A 24,641-nucleotide genomic window follows, 5' to 3' on the forward strand; every position below is an offset into this window, starting at 1 on the left:
AGCGGAGCGCGTGTGTGTACGAGTTGTATGGAGCAGAGCGCGTGTGTACGGAGTGCAGCCGCATGTGTAGGAGTAGCTATGTGTGGCCATTATACGGTACGAAGTATCATGTGCGGCCAATATACAGTATGGAGCATCATGTGTGGTCATTATACAGTATGGAGCATCATGTGTGGCCATTATACAGTATGGAGCATCATGTGCAGCCAATATACAGTATGGAGCATCATGTGTGGTCATTATACAGTATGGAGAATCATGTGCGGTCATTATACAGTATGGAGCATCATGTGCAGCCAATATACAGTATGGAGCATCATGTGGGGCCATTGTACAGTATGGAGCATCATGTGGGGCCATTATACAGTATGGAGCATCATGTGGGGCCATTATACAGTACTAGATGGTGGCCCGATTCTAAGGCATCGGGTATTCTAAAATATGCATGTCCACGTAGTATATTGCACAGTCCACGTAGTATATTGGTCAGACACGTAGTATATTGCCCAGTGACGTAGTATATTGCCCAGCCATATAGTATATTGCCCAGCCACGTAGTATATTGCCCAGCCATGTAGTATATTGCCCAGCCACGTAGTATATTGCCCAGTGACGTAGTATATTGCCCAGCTATGTAGTACCGTGTTTCCCTGAAAGTAAGACAGTGTCCTACATTCTTTTACCACTCAAAAGTCCCACTATGTCTTACTTTCGTGGGGGTGTCTTACATTAGGAAAAAAATGGTCGTTTTTTGTTTTTACCATAAAATTAACATTTATTAACAACCTGAACAGTATGGTATTCACCACAAAACAGTTTTATAAAAGCAAATGCCAAGAATGTCTTGTTACAACCGTATCATGACGGTATTTCCATGTATAACATGTAAAACAATGAAAAACGGTAAGAACAAACAGTCTGAATATGTTATACTGGAAGATAAAACAGATTTATTCCATGACAACCATGTCATCATCTTCAGGAACATCATCATAAACATCCACACTCTGAGGTTCCTGTGGATTTTCTTGGGACTCTCGGGACTCCATTTCCTGCTGAATCATTGGCCCATATCTCTCATGGGTAGCAACGGCACTGTCCTGAAATGAACAGGTCTTGTCCAGGTAGCCAGCTCGCAGTGCATTTGCAACGCAGGTGTCAGTGATCTTACCCCATGAATTCTTAACCCAGTTCACAATCTCTGGCAGTCTGGGCTTCACAAAGTTCCCACGTACATTTCTCTCCATTCGGTTTTCAATGTAGTCATTGATTTCCGCACGCAGATAGTCCTTGAACGGCTTGTTAATAGCGATATCCAGAGTCTGGAGATAAGCCGTCATCCCTGCAGAAATCATGATTTGGTTGATTCTCCGCTCATGAAGGAAGTTTTTTATGGTTTTGGCGCGGTGTGTGCTGGCTGCATCCCAGATCAGCATCCCTCTTTTGTTCCCTCGCATAACAAGCGACAGCATTAAATCAAGCCACTTCCTAATAACAGCTTGTGTGGCCCAGGCTTTTTCAGTTTCCAGCACATAAATGCCAGAAACCCGCTCAATCTTGTCCTTCTTGCCCTTTGCAATGAGTAGCGGTGTTACTTTAGTGCCATCCAGGCGAATCGCCAAAATGCAGGTGACACGTGCACTTTCATAAGCGGTGGAGGGAACGTACACTGAGGAGGCACCTCGTTGATCAATGGTGGTTTGAGCTGCTTGGCCCATGAACACGGCAGTTTCATCCATGGCGATCATGTTGCAAAGACTGTATTTAGAGAAGTCAATGTCATCCACAAACTTCTTGTAGGCAAATGCACGTTTAACAATCTCAGCATCTTCCAGCCTAAAGAAGGTTGTGGATCTTCTCAAAGACAGGTCATTGTGTTCAAGAAAGCTATCCACCCAGTGCTGTGATGCTTTGAATTGTTCAGGGCAAATGTCAAACTGTGGTGCCACTGCAAGGGCATACTCCTGAATCAGAGCCCTGGTCACCACCAATGTCTTTGCTCTCCTGTCTGCAACCCACTCAGAGACCAGGCTTTCCAGCTCTGTATACATTGGTTGCCGACCACATCCAATCTTGCGCTTTTTAGCCATTCCGCTCTCCACTTTTTCACTCAGGTTAGTGTATTCTGCACGCCATTTTTGGACCAGTCGGTGATCCAACATTTTCTCCTTGCAGAACTCCACTACATTTTTGCCCCAAGATTCTTCGACAATCGCTTTTTTATATTCCACGGTGTAGCTCTTCCTTTTACCACTGGAACCGGAAGCGCTCCTGTCTAGGGGCAAAAATATAGCGTACGGTATAAGCACTGCTTATGGTTCCGTATCCCATAGGGTTACAGCCCCATACAGTATCCCATACAGCCTCCCATAGGGTAACAGCCCCATACCCTATGGGAGGCTGTATGGGATACTGTATGGGGCTGTTACCCTATGGGAGGCTGTATGGGATACTGTAACAGCCCCATACAGTATCCCACACAGCCTCCCATAGGGTAACAGCCCCATACAGTATCCCACACAGCCTCCCATAGGGTAACAGCCCCATACCCTATGGGAGGCTGTATGGGATACTGTATGGGGCTGTTACCCTATGGGAGGCTGTATGGGATACATAGGGGTAACAGGTGCATTTTGTGAATTGCTTACTTGGTACCGTAATGGCGATCGGATCAATTCCTCTGCGGTGCTGGGTAGAGGTGTGGCTTCTTCTTCCTCATGCAGGAGCCGCTGGGCCAATCAGAGGGGCCACCAGCGGCTGCACATGAGGGCACTGAGGCTGCGTGTTTTTGTATGTTGTCCTGATGGACCACGGACAACATTACTGCTGCTCCCGCGGCCTCCACATCCCTCCGCTCCAGATCCGTCCGCAACCCGCTCTAAGGGCTCCTTCTCACTTGCAAGAAATACGGCCGAGGTTAAAACACAGCGCTGGCGCCGGCACTTGGGAGCGGAGCGTGCAGCTCCATGTAATGCTGTGCGGCCGCACGCTCAGCTCTGGAGTGCCGGTGCCAGAGCTCAGAGCACCGGCACTCCAGAGCAGAGCGTGCGGCCGCACAGCATTACATGGAGCTGCACGCTCCGCTCCCAAGTGCCGACGCCAGCGCTGGGTTTTAACCTGCGAGCCTCGGCTGTATTGCTTGCAAGTGAGAAGGAGCCCTAACCGTCCGCATCATGCAGTTATTGCAGCCAAAGGTACCGGTACTATGGCTTATATTTTCCCAACATACGGTACAGTTTACTACCGTATGTCTTACTTTCGGGGCGCGTCTTACATTAGCCGACCCCGCTAAACCCCCACTACGTCTTACTATCGGGGGTGTCTTACTATCGGGGAAACACGGTATATTGCCCAGCCACGTAGTATATTGCCCAGTGACGTAGCATACAGCACAGAGCCATGCAGTATATTGCACAGCGATGTAGTATACAGCACAGAGCCACGTAGTATATTGCCTAGCCACGTATGTCACAGGTTAAAAAATAAAAAATAAACATACTCACCTTCCGATCCGAGGGCCCCTTGTAGTTCTAACATACTCACCATACTTGTAGTTCTGTCGCCTGTGCGAGGTACAGGCGGCAGCTTCCGGTCCCAGCCTGCTCGCGCAGGCACGCAGGGCCTGTGATGACGTTGCGGTCACATGACCTTGACGTCACGGCAGGTCCTTCTGCCAGACCATTCGTGCCAACGGAACGTGGCGGTTGCATCGCGAGGAGCGGGAAAGGCGGCGTAGGTGAGTATATAATCATTTTTAATTTTTTTTAATTATTTTTAACATTAGATCTTTTTACTATTGGCGCTGCATAGGCTGCGCCAATAGTAAAAAACTTGGTGACACAGGGTTAATAGCAGCGGTAACGGAGTGCGTTACCCGCGGCATAACGCGGTCCGTTACCGCCGGCATTGAACCTGTGTGAGAGGTGAGCGGAGGGGTGTATGCGGGCGCCGGGCAGTGAGTGCAGGGAGTAAGGAGCGGCCATTTTCTTCCGGACTGTGCGCGTCGCTGATTGGTCGCGGCAGCCATGACAGGCAGCTGGCGAGACCAATCAGCGAACGAATAACCGTTACAGACAGAAGGACAGGCGGAAGTGACCCTTAGGCCGGCGTCACACTCAGCGTATGTAAATACGGTCCGTTTTTTACGGCCATAATACGCAGAAAAGTCCCCAAAATAGTGATCCGTATGTCATCCGTAGGCAGGGTGTGGCAGCGTATTTTGCGCATGGCATCCTCCGTATGTAATCCGTATGGCATCCGTACTGCGATATTTTCTCGCAGGCTTGCAAAACCGACATCTAATGGATTTATGTGCTCAAATGTTCGGTAAAACATATACACAGTATGTGTGTATATATATATATATATATATAAATGTCATTGAGACACATATATATATATTCTGTATTTATATTTAATTCAGCGCGATATCTGTGAACAGCCGGTAATTCAATTGCCGGCTTTTCATTTCTCCTTCCCAAACCCGACATGATATGAGACATGGTTTACATACAGTAAACCATCTCATATCCCTTTTTTTTGCATATTCCACACTACTAATGTTAGTAGTGTGTATGTGCAAAATTTGGGCGCTGTAGCTTGTAAAATAAAGGGTTAAATGGTGGAAAAAATTGGCGTGGGCTCCCGCGCAACGCAAACTTTGGCCCTCTTTCCCGTCTTCAAAAGTTGGGAGGTACGAGTATGCTAATATACAGTATATATATAAACACATATATAACCCTTTCACATACAAATATAACACAGTAACAGAGATAACTTACCTCATACGGAATACTATATATCTAGTCATATAATTATAACCCTTTCACATATAACATACAGTAATACAGACAATTTACCTCATATTACTACTAGACCATGTTTGATACCTCATCTAACATATATAATAATATGCAGTAATTTAGATATTATGTAGTTATTATCTTTCCTCACATATAGTAGAACTCACAGCCCTATAGAGACAGATTATAATTTCATTCAGGATACAGTGCTAGCTCGCTGAGGGCAGGTCACTTGTTGTGACTGTATTTCCCGCCCACTGCTTCGTACACGGTTTCCCGACTGCAGTTACACGTCTTCTGCACTAGAGGGCAGTAATAAAAAAGTTAAGGAAAGGGCCACGCCCACCGCGGAAGAAATCTTGCACTGTCGGTTGGCCCCGCCCACCCTGGACGCAGTGCTGTCAGATTTCAGATTCCGCCTTCTAACATGACTTTAGCACCGCCTCCGGCTCAGACCTTTGGTTGCCAACTTGGAAGGGGCGGAGACGGAGAGGGTCATGTGATGACCTCCAAGATGGCGGCGCAGTGCTGAGTCCCCGGTGCGGGCGGAGTGACAACAGTCCCGGGACATGCAGGAGGAGGGGGACAGAGATAAGACTAAGAGCATGTTCCTGTCCCGGGCGCTGGAGAAGATTCTGGGCGACAAGGATGTGCGGAAAAGCCAGAACTCTACATTGCGCACGGCATGTCAGGTGGCCCTAGGTGAGAGATGTGCGAGGGGCGGAGGAGGGGACGTGTGACAGATGTGTGAGAGGGAGGAGGGGACGTGTGACAGATGTGTGAGAGTGAGGAGGGGACGTGTGACAGATGTGTGAGAGTGAGGAGGGGACGTGTGACAGATGTGTGAGAGTGAGGAGGGGACGTGTGACAGATGTGTGAGAGTGAGGAGGGGACGTGTGACAGATGTGTGAGAGTGAGGAGGGGACGTGTGACAGATGTGTGAGAGTGAGGAGGGGACGTGTGACAGATGTGTGAGGGAGGAGGGGACGTGCGACAGATGTGTGAGAGGGAGGAGGGGACGTGTGACAGATGTGCGAGGGGCGGAGGAGGGGACGTGTGACAGATGTGTGAGAGTGAGGAGGGGACGTGTGACAGATGTGTGAGAGTGAGGAGGGGACGTGTGACAGATGTGTGAGAGTGAGGAGGGGACGTGTGACAGATGTGTGAGAGTGAGGAGGGGACGTGTGACAGATGTGTGAGAGGGAGGAGGGGACGTGCGACAGATGTGTGAGAGTGAGGAGGGGACGTGTGACAGATGTGCGAGGGGCGGAGGAGGGGACGTGTGACAGATGTGTGAGAGTGAGGAGGGGACGTGTGACAGATGTGTGAGAGTGAGGAGGGGACGTGTGACAGATGTGTGAGAGGGAGGAGGGGACGTGCGACAGATGTGTGAGAGTGAGGAGGGGACGTGTGACAGATGTGCGAGGGGCGGAGGAGGGGACGTGTGACAGATGTGTGAGAGTGAGGAGGGGACGTGTGACAGATGTGTGAGAGTGAGGAGGGGACGTGTGACAGATGTGTGAGAGTGAGGAGGGGACGTGTGACAGATGTGTGAGAGTGAGGAGGGGACGTGTGACAGATGTGTGAGAGTGAGGAGGGGACGTGTGACAGATGTGTGAGAGTGAGGAGGGGACGTGTGACAGATGTGTGAGAGTGAGGAGGGGACGTGTGACAGATGTGTGAGAGTGAGGACGTGACGTGTGACAGATGTGTGAGGGAGGAGGGGACGTGCGACAGATGTGTGAGAGGGAGGAGGGGACGTGTGACAGATGTGCGAGGGGCGGAGGAGGGGACGTGTGACAGATGTGTGAGAGTGAGGAGGGGACGTGTGACAGATGTGTGAGAGTGAGGAGGGGACGTGTGACAGATGTGTGAGAGTGAGGAGGGGACGTGTGACAGATGTGTGAGAGTGAGGAGGGGACGTGTGACAGATGTGTGAGAGTGAGGAGGGGACGTGTGACAGATGTGTGAGAGTGAGGAGGGGACGTGTGACAGATGTGTGAGAGTGAGGAGGGGACGTGTGACAGATGGGTGAGAGTGAGGAGGGGACGTGTGACAGATGTGTGAGAGTGAGGAGGGGACGTGTGACAGATGTGTGAGGGAGGAGGGGACGTGCGACAGATGTGTGAGAGGGAGGAGGGGACGTGTGACAGATGTGCGAGGGGCGGAGGAGGGGACGTGTGACAGATGTGTGAGAGTGAGGAGGGGACGTGTGACAGATGTGTGAGAGTGAGGAGGGGACGTGTGACAGATGTGTGAGAGTGAGGAGGGGACGTGTGACAGATGTGTGAGAGTGAGGAGGGGACGTGTGACAGATGTGTGAGAGGGAGGAGGGGACGTGCGACAGATGTGTGAGAGTGAGGAGGGGACGTGTGACAGATGTGCGAGGGGCGGAGGAGGGGACGTGTGACAGATGTGTGAGAGTGAGGAGGGGACGTGTGACAGATGTGTGAGAGGCGGAGGAGGGGACGTGTGACAGATGTGTGAGAGGGAGGAGGGGACGTGCGACAGATGTGTGAGAGGCGGAGGAGGGGACGTGTGACAGATGTGTGACAGGCGGAGGAGGGGACCTGTGACAGATGTGTGAGAGGCGGAGGAGGGGACGTGTAACAGATGTGTGAGAGGCGGAGGAGGGGACGTGTGACAGTTGCATAGGAGGCGGAGGAGGGGACGTGTGACAGATGTGTGAGAGTGAGGAGGGGACGTGTGACAGATGTGTGAGAGGCGGAGGAGGGGACGTGTGACAGATGTGTGAGAGGCGGAGGAGGGGACGTGTGACAGATGTGTGAGAGTGAGGAGGGGACGTGTGACAGATGTGTGAGAGGCGGAGGAGGGGACGTGTGACAGATGTGTGAGAGGGAGGAGGGGACGTGCAACATGTGTGAGAGGCGGAGGAGGGGACGTGTGACAGATGTGTGACAGGCGGAGGAGGGGACCTGTGACAGATGTGTGAGAGGCGGAGGAGGGGACGTGTAACAGATGTGTGAGAGGCGGAAGAGGGGACGTGTGACAGTTGCATAGGAGGCGGAGGAGGGGACGTGTGACAGATGTGTGAGAGTGAGGAGGGGACGTGTGACAGATGTGTGAGAGGCGGAGGAGGGGACATGTGACAGATGTGTGAGAGGGAGGAGGGGACGTGCGACAGATGTGTGAGAGGCGGAGGAGGGGACGTGCGACAGATGTGTGAGAGGCGGAGGAGGGGACGTGTGACAGATGTGTGAGAGGCGGAGGAGGGGACGTGTAACAGATGTGTGACAGGCGGAGGAGGGGACCTGTGACAGATGTGTGACAGGCGGAGGAGGGGACCTGTGACAGATGTGTGAGAGGCGGAGGAGGGGACGTGTGACAGATGTGTGAGAGGCGGAGGAGGGGACGTGTGACAGATGTGTGAGAGTGAGGAGGGGACGTGTGACAGATGTGTGAGAGGCGGAGGAGGGGACGTGCGACAGATGTGTGAGAGTGAGGAGGGGACGTGTGACAGATGTGCGAGGGGCGGAGGAGGGGACGTGTGACAGATGTGTGAGTGAGGGGACGTGAGACAGATGTGTGAGAGGCGGAGGAGGGGACGTGTGACAGATGTGTGAGAGGGAGGAGGGGACGTGCGACAGATGTGTGAGAGGCGGAGGAGGGGACGTGTGACAGATGTGTGACAGGCGGAGGAGGGGACCTGTGACAGATGTGTGAGAGGTGGAGGAGGGGACGTGTAACAGATGTGTGAGAGGCGGAGGAGGGGACGTGTGACAGTTGCATAGGAGGCGGAGGAGGGGACGTGTGACAGATGTGTGAGAGTGAGGAGGGGACGTGTGACAGATGTGTGAGAGGCGGAGGAGGGGACGTGTGACAGATGTGTGAGAGTGAGGAGGGGACGTGTGACAGATGTGTGAGAGGCGGAGGAGGGGACGTGTGACAGATGTGTGAGAGGCGGAGGAGGGGACGTGTGACAGATGTGTGAGAGTGAGGAGGGGACGTGTGACAGATGTGTGAGGCGGAGGAGGGGACGTGTGACAGATGTGTGAGAGGGAGGAGGGGACGTGCAACATGTGTGAGAGGCGGAGGAGGGGACGTGTGACAGATGTGTGACAGGCGGAGGAGGGGACCTGTGACAGATGTGTGAGAGGCGGAGGAGGGGACGTGTAACAGATGTGTGAGAGGCGGAGGAGGGGACGTGTGACAGTTGCATAGGAGGCGGAGGAGGGGACGTGTGACAGATGTGTGAGAGTGAGGAGGGGACGTGTGACAGATGTGTGAGAGGCGGAGGAGGGGACGTGTGACAGATGTGTGAGAGGGAGGAGGGGACGTGCGACAGATGTGTGAGAGGCGGAGGAGGGGACGTGCGACAGATGTGTGAGAGGCGGAGGAGGGGACGTGTGACAGATGTGTGAGAGGCGGAGGAGGGGACGTGTAACAGATGTGACAGGCGGAGGAGGGGACCTGTGACAGATGTGTGACAGGCGGAGGAGGGGACCTGTGACAGATGTGTGAGAGGCGGAGGAGGGGACGTGTGACAGATGTGTGAGAGGCGGAGGAGGGGACGTGTGACAGATGTGTGAGAGTGAGGAGGGGACGTGTGACAGATGTGTGAGAGGCGGAGGAGGGGACGTGCGACAGATGTGTGAGAGTGAGGAGGGGACGTGTGACAGATGTGCGAGGGGCGGAGGAGGGGACGTGTGACAGATGTGTGAGAGTGAGGAGGGGACGTGTGACAGATGTGTGAGAGGCGGAGGAGGGGACGTGTGACAGATGTGTGAGAGGGAGGAGGGGACGTGCGACAGATGTGTGAGAGGCGGAGGAGGGGACGTGTGACAGATGTGTGACAGGCGGAGGAGGGGACCTGTGACAGATGTGTGAGAGGCGGAGGAGGGGACGTGTAACAGATGTGTGAGAGGCGGAGGAGGGGACGTGTGACAGTTGCATAGGAGGCGGAGGAGGGGACGTGTGACAGATGTGTGAGAGTGAGGAGGGGACGTGTGACAGTTGCATAGGAGGCGGAGGAGGGGACGTGTGACAGATGTGTGAGAGTGAGGAGGGGACGTGTGACAGATGTGTGAGAGGCGGAGGAGGGGACGTGTGACAGATGTGTGAGAGGCGGAGGAGGGGACGTGTGACAGATGTGTGAGAGTGAGGAGGGGACGTGTGACAGATGTGTGAGAGGCGGAGGAGGGGACGTGTGACAGATGTGTGAGAGGGAGGAGGGGACGTGCAACATGTGTGAGAGGCGGAGGAGGGGACGTGTGACAGATGTGTGACAGGCGGAGGAGGGGACCTGTGACAGATGTGTGAGAGGCGGAGGAGGGGACGTGTAACAGATGTGTGAGAGGCGGAGGAGGGGACGTGTGACAGTTGCATAGGAGGCGGAGGAGGGGACGTGTGACGTGTGAGAGTGAGGAGGGGACGTGTGACAGATGTGTGAGAGGCGGAGGAGGGGACCTGTGACAGATGTGTGAGAGGCGGAGGAGGGGACGTGTAACAGATGTGTGAGAGGCGGAGGAGGGGACGTGTGACAGTTGCATAGGAGGCGGAGGAGGGGACGTGTGACAGATGTGTGAGAGTGAGGAGGGGACGTGTGACAGATGTGTGAGAGGCGGAGGAGGGGACGTGTGACAGATGTGTGAGAGGGAGGAGGGGACGTGCGACAGATGTGTGAGAGGCGGAGGAGGGGACGTGCGACAGATGTGTGAGAGGCGGAGGAGGGGACATGTGACAGATGTGTGAGAGGCGGAGGAGGGGACGTGTAACAGATGTGTGACAGGCGGAGGAGGGGACGTGTGACAGATGTGTGAGAGGCGGAGGAGGGGACGTGTGACAGATGTGTGAGAGTGAGGAGGGGACGTGTGACAGATGTGTGAGAGGCGGAGGAGGGGACGTGCGACAGATGTGTGAGAGTGAGGAGGGGACGTGTGACAGATGTGTGAGAGGCGGAGGAGGGGACGTGCGACAGATGTGTGAGAGTGAGGAGGGGACGTGTGACAGATGTGCGAGGGGCGGAGGAGGGGACGTGTGACAGATGTGTGAGAGTGAGGAGGGGACGTGTGACAGATGTGTGAGAGGCGGAGGAGGGGACGTGTGACAGATGTGTGAGAGGGAGGAGGGGACGTGCGACAGATGTGTGAGAGGCGGAGGAGGGGACGTGTGACAGATGTGTGACAGGCGGAGGAGGGGACCTGTGACAGATGTGTGAGAGGCGGAGGAGGGGACGTGTAACAGATGTGTGAGAGGCGGAGGAGGGGACGTGTGACAGTTGCATAGGAGGCGGAGGAGGGGACGTGTGACAGATGTGTGAGAGGCGGAGGAGGGGACGTGTGACAGATGTGTGAGAGGCGGAGGAGGGGACGTGTGACAGATGTGTGAGAGTGAGGAGGGGACGTGTGACAGATGTGTGAGAGGCGGAGGAGAGGACGTGTGACAGATGTGTGAGAGGGAGGAGGGGACGTGCAACATGTGTGAGAGGCGGAGGAGGGGACGTGTGACAGATGTGTGACAGGCGGAGGAGGGGACCTGTGACAGATGTGTGAGAGGCGGAGGAGGGGACGTGTAACAGATGTGTGAGAGGCGGAGGAGGGGACGTGTGACAGTTGCATAGGAGGCGGAGGAGGGGACGTGTGACATGTGTGAGAGTGAGGAGGGGACGTGTGACAGATGTGTGAGAGGCGGAGGAGGGGACCTGTGACAGATGTGTGAGAGGCGGAGGAGGGGACGTGTAACAGATGTGTGAGAGGCGGAGGAGGGGACGTGTGACAGTTGCATAGGAGGCGGAGGAGGGGACGTGTGACAGATGTGTGAGAGTGAGGAGGGGACGTGTGACAGATGTGTGAGAGGCGGAGGAGGGGACATGTGACAGATGTGTGAGAGGGAGGAGGGGACGTGCGACAGATGTGTGAGAGGCGGAGGAGGGGACGTGCGACAGATGTGTGAGAGGCGGAGGAGGGGACATGTGACAGATGTGTGAGAGGCGGAGGAGGGGACGTGTAACAGATGTGTGACAGGCGGAGGAGGGGACCTGTGACAGATGTGTGAGAGGCGGAGGAGGGGACGTGTAACAGATGTGTGACAGGCGGAGGAGGGGACGTGTGACAGATGTGTGAGAGGCGGAGGAGGGGACGTGTGACAGATGTGTGAGAGTGAGGAGGGGACGTGTGACAGATGTGTGAGAGGCGGAGGAGGGGACGTGCGACAGATGTGTGAGTGAGGAGGGGACGTGTGACAGATGTGCGAGGGGCGGAGGAGGGGACGTGTGACAGATGTGTGAGAGTGAGGAGGGGACGTGTGACAGATGTGTGAGAGGCGGAGGAGGGGACCTGTGACAGATGTGTGAGAGGCGGAGGAGGGGACGTGTAACAGATGTGTGAGAGGCGGAGGAGGGGACGTGTGACAGTTGCATAGGAGGTGGAGGGGGGGATGTGTGACAGATGTGTGAGAGTGAGGAGGGGACGTGTGACAGATGTGTGAGAGGCGGAGGAGGGGACGTGTGACAGTTGCATAGGAGGCGGAGGAGGGGACGTGTGACAGATGTGTGAGAGTGAGGAGGGGACGTGTGACAGATGTGTGAGAGGCGGAGGAGGGGACATGTGACAGATGTGTGAGAGGGAGGAGGGGACGTGCGACAGATGTGTGAGAGGCGGAGGAGGGGACGTGCGACAGATGTGTGAGAGGCGGAGGAGGGGACATGTGACAGATGTGTGAGAGGCGGAGGAGGGGACGTGTAACAGATGTGTGACAGGCGGAGGAGGGGACCTGTGACAGATGTGTGAGAGGCGGAGGAGGGGACGTGTAACAGATGTGTGACAGGCGGAGGAGGGGACGTGTGACAGATGTGTGAGAGGCGGAGGAGGGGACGTGTGACAGATGTGTGAGAGTGAGGAGGGGACGTGTGACAGATGTGTGAGAGGCGGAGGAGGGGACGTGCGACAGATGTGTGAGTGAGGAGGGGACGTGTGACAGATGTGCGAGGGGCGGAGGAGGGGACGTGTGACAGATGTGTGAGAGTGAGGAGGGGACGTGTGACAGATGTGTGAGAGGCGGAGGAGGGGACCTGTGACAGATGTGTGAGAGGCGGAGGAGGGGACGTGTAACAGATGTGTGAGAGGCGGAGGAGGGGACGTGTGACAGTTGCATAGGAGGTGGAGGGGGGGATGTGTGACAGATGTGTGAGAGTGAGGAGGGGACGTGTGACAGATGTGTGAGAGGCGGAGGAGGGGACGTGTGACAGATGTGTGAGAGGCGGAGGAGGGGACTGTGACAGATGTGTGAGAGTGAGGAGGGGACGTGTGACAGATGTGTGAGAGGCGGAGGAGGGGACGTGTGACAGATGTGTGAGGGAGGAGGGGACGTGCAACATGTGTGAGGCGGAGGAGGGGACGTGTGACAGATGTGTGACAGGCGGAGGAGGGGACCTGTGACAGATGTGTGAGAGGCGGAGGAGGGGACGTGTAACAGATGTGTGAGAGTGAGGAGGGGACGTGTGACAGATGTGTGAGAGGCGGAGGAGGGGACGTGTGACAGATGTGTGAGAGTGAGGAGGGGACGTGTGACAGATGTGTGAGAGGCGGAGGAGGGGACGTGTGACAGATGTGTGAGAGGCGGAGGAGGGGACGTGCGACAGATGTGTGAGAGGCGGAGGAGGGGACGTGTGACAGATGTGTGACAGGCGGAGGAGGGGACCTGTGACAGATGTGTGAGAGGCGGAGGAGGGGACGTGTAACAGATGTGTGACAGGCGGAGGAGGGGACGTGTGACAGATGTGTGAGAGGCGGAGGAGGGGACGTGTGACAGATGTGTGAGAGTGAGGAGGGGACGTGTGACAGATGTGTGACAGGCGGAGGAGGGGACGTGTGACAGATGTGTGAGAGGCGGAGGAGGGGACGTGTAACAGATGTGTGACAGGCGGAGGAGGGGACGTGTGACAGATGTGTGAGAGTGAGGAGGGGACGTGTGACAGATGTGTGTGAGGCGGAGGAGGGGACGTGTGACAGATGTGTGACAGGCGGAGGAGGGGACGTGTGACATGTGTGAGAGGCGGAGGAGGGGACGTGTGACAGATGTGTGACAGGCGGAGGAGGGGACGTGTGACATGTGTGAGAGGCGGAGGAGGGGACGTGTGACAGATGTGTGAGAGGCGGAGGAGGGGACGTGTGACAGATGTGTGAGAGTGAGGAGGGGACGTGTGACAGATGTGTGAGAGGGAGGAGGGGACGTGTGAGAGATGTGTGAGAGGCGGCGGAGAGGACGTGTGACAGATAGGGATGGGGTAGGGACGTGTGACAGATGTGTGAGAGGCATAGGAGGGGACGTGTTACAGATGTATGAGAGGCGGAGGAGGGGACGTGTGACAGATGTGTGAGAGGCGGAGGAGGGGACGTGTGACAGATGTGTGAGAGGCGGAGGAGGGGATGTGTGACAGATGTGTGAGAGGCGGAGGAGGGGACGTGTGACAGATGTATGGGAGGAGGGGATGTGTGACAGATGTGTGAGAGGCGGAGGAGGGGACGTGTGACAGATAGGGATTGGGTAGGGACGTGTGAGAGGCGGAGGAGGGGACGTGTGACAGATAGGGATGGGGTAGGGACGTGTGAGAGGCGGAGGAGGGGATGTGTGAGAGGGAGGAGGGGACATGTGACAGATGTATGGGAGGAGGGGACGTGTGAGAGGCGGAGGAGGGGACGTGTGACAGATGTGTGAGAGGCGGAGGAGGGGACGTGTGACAGATGTGTGAGAGGCGGAGGAGGGGACGTGTGACAGATGTATGGGAGGAGGGGACGTGTGACAGATAAGGATGGGGTAGGGACGTGTGACAGATGTGTGAGAGGCGGAGGAGGGGACGTGTGACAGATGTGTGAGAGGCGGAGGAGGGGACGTGTGACAGATGTGTGAGAGGCGGAGGAGGGGACGTGTGACAGATGTGTGAGAGGCGGAGGAGGGGACGTGTGACAGATGTGTGAGAGGCGGAGGAGGGGACGTGTGACAGATGTATGGGAGGAGGGGACGTGTGACAGATGTGTGAGAGGCGGAGGAGGGGACGTGTGACAGATAAGGATGGGGTAGGGACGTGTGACAGATGTGTGAGAGGCGGAGGAGGGGACGTGTGACAGATGTGTGAGAGGCGGAGGAGGGGACGTGTGACAGATGTATGGGAGGAGGGGACGTGTGACAGATGTGTGAGAGGCGGAGGAGGGGACGTGTGACAGATAGGGATGGGGTAGGGACGTGTGACAGATGTGTGAGAGGCGGAGGAGGGGTCGTGCGACAGTTGCATGGGAGGCGGAGGAGGGGACGTGTGACAGTTGTAGGAGGGGAGGGGACTTTCGACAGATGTATGAGGGGAGGTGACGGGACGTGTGACAGATGTATGGGAAGCGAAGGAGGGGACGTGTGACAGATGTATGGGAAGCGGAGGAGGAGACGTTCGACAGATGTATGAGGGGAGGGGACGTGCGACAGATGTATGAGGGAAGGGAACGTGTGACAGTTGTATGAGGGGAGGGGACGTGTGACAGTTGTATGAGGGGAGGGGACGTGTGACAGTTGTATGAGGGGAGGGGACGTGTGACAGTTGTATGAGGGGAGGGGACGTGTGACAGTTGTATGAGGGGAGGTGACGTGTGACAGATATATGGGAGGCGGAGGAGGGGATGTGTGACACATGTACGAGGGGAGGGGACTTGTGACAGATGTATGAGAGGCAGAAGAGGGGACGTGCGACAGATGTATGGGAAGCGAAGGAGGGGACGTGTGACAGATGTATGGGAAGCGAAGGAGGGGTCGTGTGACAGATGTATGGGAAGCGAAGGAGGGGACGTGTGACAGATGTATGGGAAGCGAAGGAGGGGACGTGTCACAGATGTATGGGAAGCGAAGGAGGGGACGTGTCACAGATGTATGGGAAGCGAAGGAGGGGACGTGTGTCAGATGTATGGGAAGCGGAGGAGGGGACGTGTGACAGTTCTATGAGAGGCGGTGGAGGGGACTTGCTCCAAATGTATGAGGGGAGGAGACGTGTGAGAGATGTATGGGAGGCGGAGGAGGGGACGTGTGACAGTTGCATGGAAGGTGGAGGAGGGGACATGTGACAGTTGCATGGGAGGTGTAGGAGGGGACGTGTGACAGTTGCATAGGAGGCGGAGGAGGGGACGTGTGACAGATGTATGAGGGGACGTTCGACAGTTGTATGAGGGGACGGGACGTGTGACACTTGTGTGAGGGGACGTGTGACAGTTGAATGAGGGGAGGGGACATGTGACAGATATATGGGAGGTGGATGAGGGGATGTGCGACAGATGTATGAGATGCGGTGGATGGGACGTGCGATAGATGTATGAGAGGCGGAGGAGGGGATGTGTGACCCATCTATGACGGGAGGGGATGTGCGACAGATGTATGGGAGGCGGAGGAGGGACGTGTGACAGTTGTATGAGAGGCGGAGGAGGGGACGTGCGACAGATGTATGGGAAGTAGAGGAGGGGACAGGTGATAGATGTATGGGAGGCGGAGGAGGGGACATGTGACATTTGCATGGGAGGTGTAGGAGGGGACGTGTGACAGTTGCATAGGAGGAGGGGACGTGTGACAGATGTATGAGGGGACGTTCGACAGTTGTATGAGGGGACGGGACGTGTGACAGTTGTATGAGGGGACGGGACGTGTGACACTTGTGTGAGGGGACGTGTGACAGTTGTATGAGGGGAGGGGACATGTGACAGATATATGGGAGGCGGAGGAGGAGATGTGCGACAGATGTATGAGATGCGGTGGAGGGGACGTGCGATAGATGTATGAGAGGCGGAGGAGGGGATGTGTGACCCATCTATGACGGGAGGGGACGTGTGACAGATGTATGGGAGGCGGAGGAGGGACGTGTGACAGTTGTATGAGAGGCGGAGGAGGGGACGTGCGACAGATGTATGGGAAGTAGAGGAGGGGACGTGCGACAGATGTATGGGAGGCGGAGGAGGGACGTGTGACAGTTGTATGAGAGGCGGAGGAGGGGACGTGCGACAGATGTATGGGAAGTAGAGGAGGGGTCGTGCAACAGATGTATGGGAGGCGGAGGAGGGGACTTGCGACAGGTGTATGGGAGACGGAGGAGGGGACGTGCGACTGATGTATGGGAGGCGAAGGAGGGGACGTGCGACTGATGCATGATGTTTGAGCATTGATATTGACCCTCATATGTACGATCTTGTGAATCTTCACAGTGCATGCTGTCAGTATTCTCAGACCCTATAAGCTGTCGGTCTTGTGACCTGCAGTATGCGATTTCCATACACCAGGTAGCATTCCAACTAGACGTGTCAGGCATCACTCTATTAGCCCTTATGTAAATTGCATACTTGTGGTCATGTGCCTGACCGCTCTGGCATCGGAGAATCCCAACAGCAGTGTGGTGTTCTGCGAGGATTCACAAGTCTGCATTCACACAGAACCCCAAGCCTGGAAAACCCCTTTAGCATTGAAAAGGATATGTGAAACTTAGTAATTACCGGTATTTATCCATACGTGACAAACACTGATGACACGTGTACCCTTTTTTCTTTGCATACGTGAAAAACAGTAAAGTCTGAATGAGGCTTAAGGGATCGAGATGAGCTGGTCGCTTTGCACAATCCCTGATCATGGTGGTGCAAATTGTTGATCTCTGGCTGTGAACATTAGCTGCTACAAATTCCTGAGCTTCTGGATCCCCTGACACGGCCATTGATTTCCCTGGCCTTTTTTGAGGTCATGTGTGCAGCGCACAGGTGACGTCTTGCCAGTCCTGGTAATAACAAGCTGAGCCTGGGATCCCAGAAGCTCCATTTGCGCAGTTCCTGTCCATGGTGAAGGAGCACCGACCTGGACCGGGGTTGTGCAAAGTTATCCACTTATTTCTACTTGCGAATGAGCCTACTCCTCAGATTTGTTAACTCCGTCACATTAATCACTGTAGGATAGCTGGATTATGAGAGTGTCTTAGTATTTTTAAAACTGAATTTTTGTTTGTCATCTCTTTTTTTTATGCAGCTGTCATGGTGGCTTTGTTCTGTGGATTGTTATTGAGGCTGCTCTTTTATTAGCTGTTTCCCAGCTGGATTTCCATCAGCAGTTTGGTTATTTGCATTGTGCTGTACAAGGAACTTCTGTGTGTCCGCAGTGCGCTAATACTGCCCCTACAATATTATATTAATATCACATTCAGGCTATGTGCACACTTTGCGGGGTCCTCTGCGGGTTCTCCCGCAGCGGATTTGATAAATCTGCAGGGCAAAACCGCTGCGGTTATCCCTGCAGATTTATCGCGGTTTGTTTTGCGGTTTCCGCTGCGGGATTACTCCTATACTATTGATGCTGCATATGCAGCAATATGCAGCATCAATAGTAATGTTAAAAATAATAAAAATTGGTTATACTCACCCTCTGACGTCCGATCTCCTCGGCGCTGCACGCGGCGATCCGGTTCCAAAGATGCTGTGCGAGAAGGACCTTCGTGACGTCACGGTCATGTGACCGCGGCGTCATCACGGTCATGTGACCGCGACGTCACCGCAGGTCCTGCTCGCACAGCAACCCTGAGACCGGACAGCCGCGTGCAGCGCTGAGAGGTGAGTATATCATTATTTTTTATTTTAATTCTTTTTTTTTTACACTAATATGGTTCCCAGGGCCTGGAGGAGAGTCTCCTCTCCTCCACCCCGGGTACCATCTGCACATTATCCGCTTACTTCCCGCATCGTGGGCACAGCCCCATGCGGGAAGTTAGCGGATCAATGCATTCCTATGGGTGCAGAATCGCAGCGATTATGCACAAAGAAGTGACATGCTGCGGGTTGTAAACCGCTGCGTTTCTGCGCGTTTTTTCCTGTAGCATGTGCACAGCGGATTGCTGTTTCCATAGGGTTTACATCTAAATGTAAACGCAATGGAAACTGCTGCGGACCCGCAGCTGCAAAAAAGCTGCGGATCCGCGGTAAAACCTGCAAAGTGTGAACATGGCCTTAGACAGTGGAAATATTTTTGCTTTTCTCCTTTAACATCATGTGATCTGTGCAGGTTTCGCTGCTCTTCAAACCCCTCCCTGACTAGGCAAATTTTTAGTTTTGAGCTTTCGTTTTTTCTTCCCTACCTTTTTATATTTTAATGTAGAAATAGCTTGGGATTTTTTATGTTTTTTTGCAGGATGAGTTGTAGTTTTGAACTATAGCATTTATATAACCATATAAAGTACTTAAAATGGGAAAAAATTCTAGTGGCATGAAAATTAAAAAAAATCCGTTATTTTCTTTTTTTTACCGCTTTCCTTTTGCTGTGGTAAAAATGACATGGAACCATGTTTTTTTTTTAAACTTTAGTGGTTAGAAATAAAAAACCTGAGCTTGGTTTAAAGATTACATTTTTAGGGGTTTTGTTGGTTGTTCCTGAGGTTTTAAGGGGTAACGTTTTGGTTTGTAAATTGTTTAAAGCCAGCGTAAAGAGACTTATAGGTCATGCATTGCTCCTCTGGGGATTTAAATATGCAAATAGCCTCTTGGATTCTAGCACCACCTATATAGATCCCATTTCAGAGACCTCTCACTCAACCATATCAGTTCTCATGCTTTGCAATGAGGAGGGGTAAATATCCCAAAATATGTCTTCAAATTATGTGGTTTCTTACCCCAAGTCATGTGGCAAGGCTCAATATTGACTTTTAGGATTGCTACACTTAATAGGTGGCGCTAGAGTTCAATTCCTCTTCCTCTCCGAAGAGGCTTTTGGCGATTTCTGAGAAACGTGAGGACTTGTTTTTCGCATGTTAAGTTGTAGTTCGAATTGATACCATTTTGTGGTACATAAAATGGGCCTGATTCATTAAGACTGGTGTTGTTCACACTGGTCTTTGTTGAAGGGGCGTACTGAAGTTAGAGGCCATGTTCACACTTTGCGGTGTCCCTCTGCGGGTTCTCCCGCAGCGGAATTGATAAATCTGCAGGGCAAAACCGCTGCGGTTATCCCTACAGATTTATCGCGGTTTGTTTTGCGATTTCCGCTGCGGGATTACTCCTATACTATTGATGCTGCATATGCAGCAATATGCAGCATCAATAGTAATGTTAAAAATTGGTTATACTCACCCTCCGATGTCCGGATCTCCTGGGCGCTGCACGCGGCGCTCCGGTTCCAAAGATGCTGTGCCGAGAAGGACCTTCGTGACGTCACGGTCATGTGACCCGGGCGTCATCACGGTCATGTGACCGCGACGTCACCGCAGGTCCTGTTCGCACAGCAACTCTGACCGGCCGGCCGCGTGCAGCGCTGAGAGGTGAGTATAACATGATTTTTTATTTTAATTCTTTTTTTTACCCCAAATATCGTTCCCAGGGCCTGGAGGAGAGTCTCCTCTCCTCCACCCCGGGTACCACCCGCACCTTAACGGCTTACTTCCCGCAACGTGGGCACAGCCCCATGCGGGAAGTAAGCGGTTCAATGCATTCCTATGGGTGCAGAATCGCAGCGATTCTGCACAAAGAAGTGACATGCTGCGGGTTTTGAACCGCTGCGTTTCTGCGCGGTTTTTCCCGCAGCATGTGCACAGCGGTTTGCGGTTTCCATAGGGTTTACATGTAAATGGAAACGCTATGGAAACTGCTGCGGACCCGCAGCATCAAAATCGCCGCGGTTCCGCGGTAAAAACAGCAAAGTGTGAACATGGCCAGAAGAGGCTTCTGAAGTAAATCTGGATCATTTGACAAGTGACATTCGCTACAACAGAAAACTCCAGTCAGATACTGGAGTAAGACTTCTGGCGTAAAGAGTGCCACAGCTCGTTATCAATTAGATGTTCTTTGGCTTCCCGTACTACAGCACCTCCCATTTTGTCACAGCTGGTATAAACTTGTGTGAAAACTCCAAAAGTTGCTACATTTTGGTTCAACTTCAAGTTGCGCCTACATTTCTCTATCGCTTTATTGAGGGACACAGGAACCATGGGTGTATGCTGCTGCCACTAGGAGGCTGACACTATGCAAATAAAAAAGTTAGCTCCTCCTCTGCAGTATACAGTCATGGCCAAAAGTTTTGAGAATGACACCAAAATTATATTTTCACATGAACTGCTGCCCTCTGGTTTTTATTAGTGTTTGTCTGATGTTTATATCACATACAGAAATATAATTGCAATCATATTATGAGTACCAATAGGTTATATTGACAGTTAGAATGAGTTAATGCAGCAAGTCAATATTTGCAGTGTTGACCCTTCTTCTTCAAGACCTCTGCAATTCTCCCTGGCATGCTCTCAATCAACTTCTGGACCAAATCCTGACTGATAGCAGTCCATTCTTGCATAATCAATGCTTGCATTTTGCCAGAATTTGTTGGTTTTTGTTTGTCCACCCGTCTCTTGATGATTGACCACAAGTTCTCAATGGCATTAAGGAACAGATGATTGGCCTCGGGGAGACCAAAACATCCAACACCGCGGAGACACCATCACGTGTTTCTCAGCGCAGTGATCCAGAACACTGCCCCCATCCCTTATGGGAAATATGCAAATGCATGTAGGATAGCTGCGGAGACACCATCACGTGTTTCTCAACGCAAGCAGTGAATAGCCAGACCTTTCCCCGGGAAGGAACAACCACGGGAAGGGCAGCATCCGATAAAGGAAAACATCCAATACAGGAAAACCACCTATGCCAAGCATGGTATCCATCCACAGACAGCTGTTTCGGGGTGTTTGCCCCTCATCAGTGTGGAGTAGGAATCTGGCTATTAGGAGCAGTGCCTAGTAAAAGACTGTGAAGGAACAGATGATTGGCCTCGGGGAGACCAAAACATCCAACACCGCGGAGACACCATCACGTGTTTCTCAACGCAGTGATCCAGAACACTGCCCCCATCCCTTATGGGAAATATGCAAATGCATGTAGGATAGCTGCGGAGACACCATCACGTGTTTCTCAACGCAAGCAGTGAATAGCCAGACCTTTCCCCGGGAAGAAACAACCACGGGAAGGGCAGCATCCGATAAAGGAAAACATCCAATACAGGAAAACCACCTATGCCAAGCATGGTATCCATCCACAGACAGCTGTTTCGGGTGTTTGCCCCTCATCAGTGTGGAGTAGGAATCTGGCTATTAGGAGCAGTGCCTAGTAAAAGGCTGTGAAGGAACAGATGATTGGCCTCGGGGAGACCAAAACATCCAACACCGCGGAGACACCATCACGTGTTTCTCAACGCAGTGATCCAGAACACTGCCCCCATCCCTTATGGGAAATATGCAAATGCATGTAGGATAGCTGCGGAGACACCATCACGTGTTTCTCAACGCAAGCAGTGAATAGCCAGACCTTTCCCCGGGAAGGAACAACCACGGGAAGGGCAGCATCCGATAAAGGAAAACATCCAATACAGGAAAACCACCTATGCCAAGCATGGTATCCATCCACAGACAGCTGTTTCGGGGTGTTTGCCCCTCATCAGTGTGGAGTAGGAATCTGGCTATTAGGAGCAGTGCCTAGTAAAAGACTGTGAAGGAACAGATGATTGGCCTCGGGGAGACCAAAACATCCAACACCGCGGAGACACCATCACGTGTTTCTCAACGCAGTGATCCAGAACACTGCCCCCATCCCTTATGGGAAATATGCAAATGCATGTAGGATAGCTGCGGAGACACCATCACGTGTTTCTCAACGCAAGCAGTGAATAGCCAGACCTTTCCCCGGGAAGAAACAACCACGGGAAGGGCAGCATCCGATAAAGGAAAACATCCAATACAGGAAAACCACCTATGCCAAGCATGGTATCCATCCACAGACAGCTGTTTCGGGTGTTTGCCCCTCATCAGTGTGGAGTAGGAATCTGGCTATTAGGAGCAGTGCCTAGTAAAAGGCTGTGAAGGAACAGATGATTGGCCTCGGGGAGACCAAAACATCCAACACCGCGGAGACACCATCACGTGTTTCTCAACGCAGTGATCCAGAACACTGCCCCCATCCCTTATGGGAAATATTTCCTTTATCGGATGCTGCCCTTCCCGTGGTTGTTCCTTCCCGGGGAAAGGTCTGGCTATTCACTGCTTGCGTTGAGAAACACGTGATGGTGTCTCCGCAGCTATCCTACACTCAATGGCATTAAGACCTGGGGAGTTTCCAGGCCATGGACCCAACATCTCTATGTTTTGTTCCATGAGCCATTTAGTTATCACCTTTGCTTTATGGCAAGGTGCTCCATCATGCTGGAAAAGGCATTGTTGGGCGCCAAACTGCTCTTGGACGGTTGGGAGAAGTTGCTCTTGGAGGACATTCTGGTACCATTCTTTATTCATGGCTGTGTTTTTAGGCAAGACTGTGAGTGAGCCGATTCCCTTGGCTGAGAAGCAACCCCACACATGAATGGTTTCAGGATGCTTTACAGTTGGCATGAGACAAGACTGGTGGTAGCGCTCACCTCTTCTTCTCCGAATAAGCTGTTTTCCAGCTGTCCCAAACAATCGAAAAGAGGATTCATCAGAGAAAATGACTTTGCCCCAGTCCTCAGCAGTCCACTCCCTGTACCTTTTGCAGAATATCAGTCGGTCCCTGATGTTTTTTCTGGAGAGAAGTGGCTTCTTTGCTGCCCTCCTTGAAACCAGGCCTTGCTCAAAGTGTCTCCGCCTCACAGTGCGTGCAGAAGCACTCACACCAGCCTGCTGCCATTCCTGAGCAAGCTCGGCACTGCTGGTAGTCCGATCCCGCAGCTGAAACAGTTTTAAGATACGGTCCTGGCACTTGCTGGTCTTTCTTGGGCGCCCTGGAGCCTTTTTGACAACAATGGAAGCTCTCTCCTTGAAGTTCTTGATGATGCGATAGATTGTTGACTGAGGTGCAATCGTTGTAGCTGCGATACTCTACCCTGTTAGGCCATTTATGTGCAGTGCAATGATGGCTGCACGTGTTTCTATAGAGATAACAATGGTTAACTGAAGAGAAACAATGATACCAAGCACCAGCCTCCTTTTAAAGTGTCCAGTGATGTCATTTTTACTTAATCATGACTGATCGCCAGCCCGCCAGCCCTGTCCTCATCAACACCCACACCTGTGTTAATGGATCAATCACTAAAACGATGTTAGCTGCTCCTTTTAAGGCAGGACTGCAATGATGTTGAAATGTGTTTTGGGGGTTAAAGTTCATTTTCTGGGCAAATATTGACTTTGCAAGTGCAGTAATTGCTGTTAAGCTGATCACTCTGACATTCAGGAGTACAGGTATATGCAAATTGCCATTAGAAAAAATGAAGCAGTAGACTTTAGAAAAATTAATATTTGTCTCATTCTCAAAATTTTTGTCCACGACTGTACACCCTACCCACAGGAAGTAGGATATTCAGTGTCAATAGGAGGTGGACACTGATCTTTCATTAGACCCATATCTACCTCAGGTGCGTCGTTTCTTTTCAGGTTTCCGGAGGGATACAGTGTGAACGGTCACAACTGTACTCCCAAGCAGAGACTATGAGTACGGCGTGTACTGCCACCCCGTGTCCTCATAAGTCTGTCCTGCAGGACCCATGACGGTCCTGTCTCCGTCTCCCACCCACTAGCCCACCAGAGCCTGTCGGTTGGAGGAGACGCGGATGTCCCACATCGAAAGATCTTCGGCCGGTCCTGCCTCTGTTCCCCTACCCACTCGCCCACCAGAGCCTGTCGGTCTGAGGTGACGCGGACATCCCATATCGCAGACGATCTATCGTGGACGGGGAGGTACTTTCTCTCCCCCCCCCCCCCAGGTTCTGGCGATGTCAGGAAGAAGTTAAGAAGGAAAGAAGTTCAGGGAAAATCTTTATTTCTTTCATACCTTTGCTGCGCCCTTCTGTCCTCCACCCTGTAATTTTTATAGAGGTTTT

At 53.0% G+C, this 24,641-nt stretch overlaps 1 protein-coding gene across 1 annotated transcript in view; it reads left to right on the forward strand.

The window, feature by feature from the left end:
* Positions 1-5,275: 5,275 nt before the first annotated feature.
* ARFGEF2 (ARF guanine nucleotide exchange factor 2) overlaps positions 5,276-24,641 on the forward strand; it is an 85,678-nt gene continuing 66,312 nt past the window's right edge. The window contains exon 1 of the mRNA XM_077253296.1: positions 5,276-5,504. Coding sequence (XP_077109411.1) covers positions 5,372-5,504 — 133 coding nt within the window. The 5' untranslated portion in view covers positions 5,276-5,371. The remainder of the gene's footprint in view (positions 5,505-24,641) is intronic.

This window comes from Ranitomeya variabilis, chromosome 4, assembly GCF_051348905.1.
Source record: "Ranitomeya variabilis isolate aRanVar5 chromosome 4, aRanVar5.hap1, whole genome shotgun sequence".
NCBI lineage: Eukaryota > Metazoa > Chordata > Amphibia > Anura > Dendrobatidae > Ranitomeya > Ranitomeya variabilis.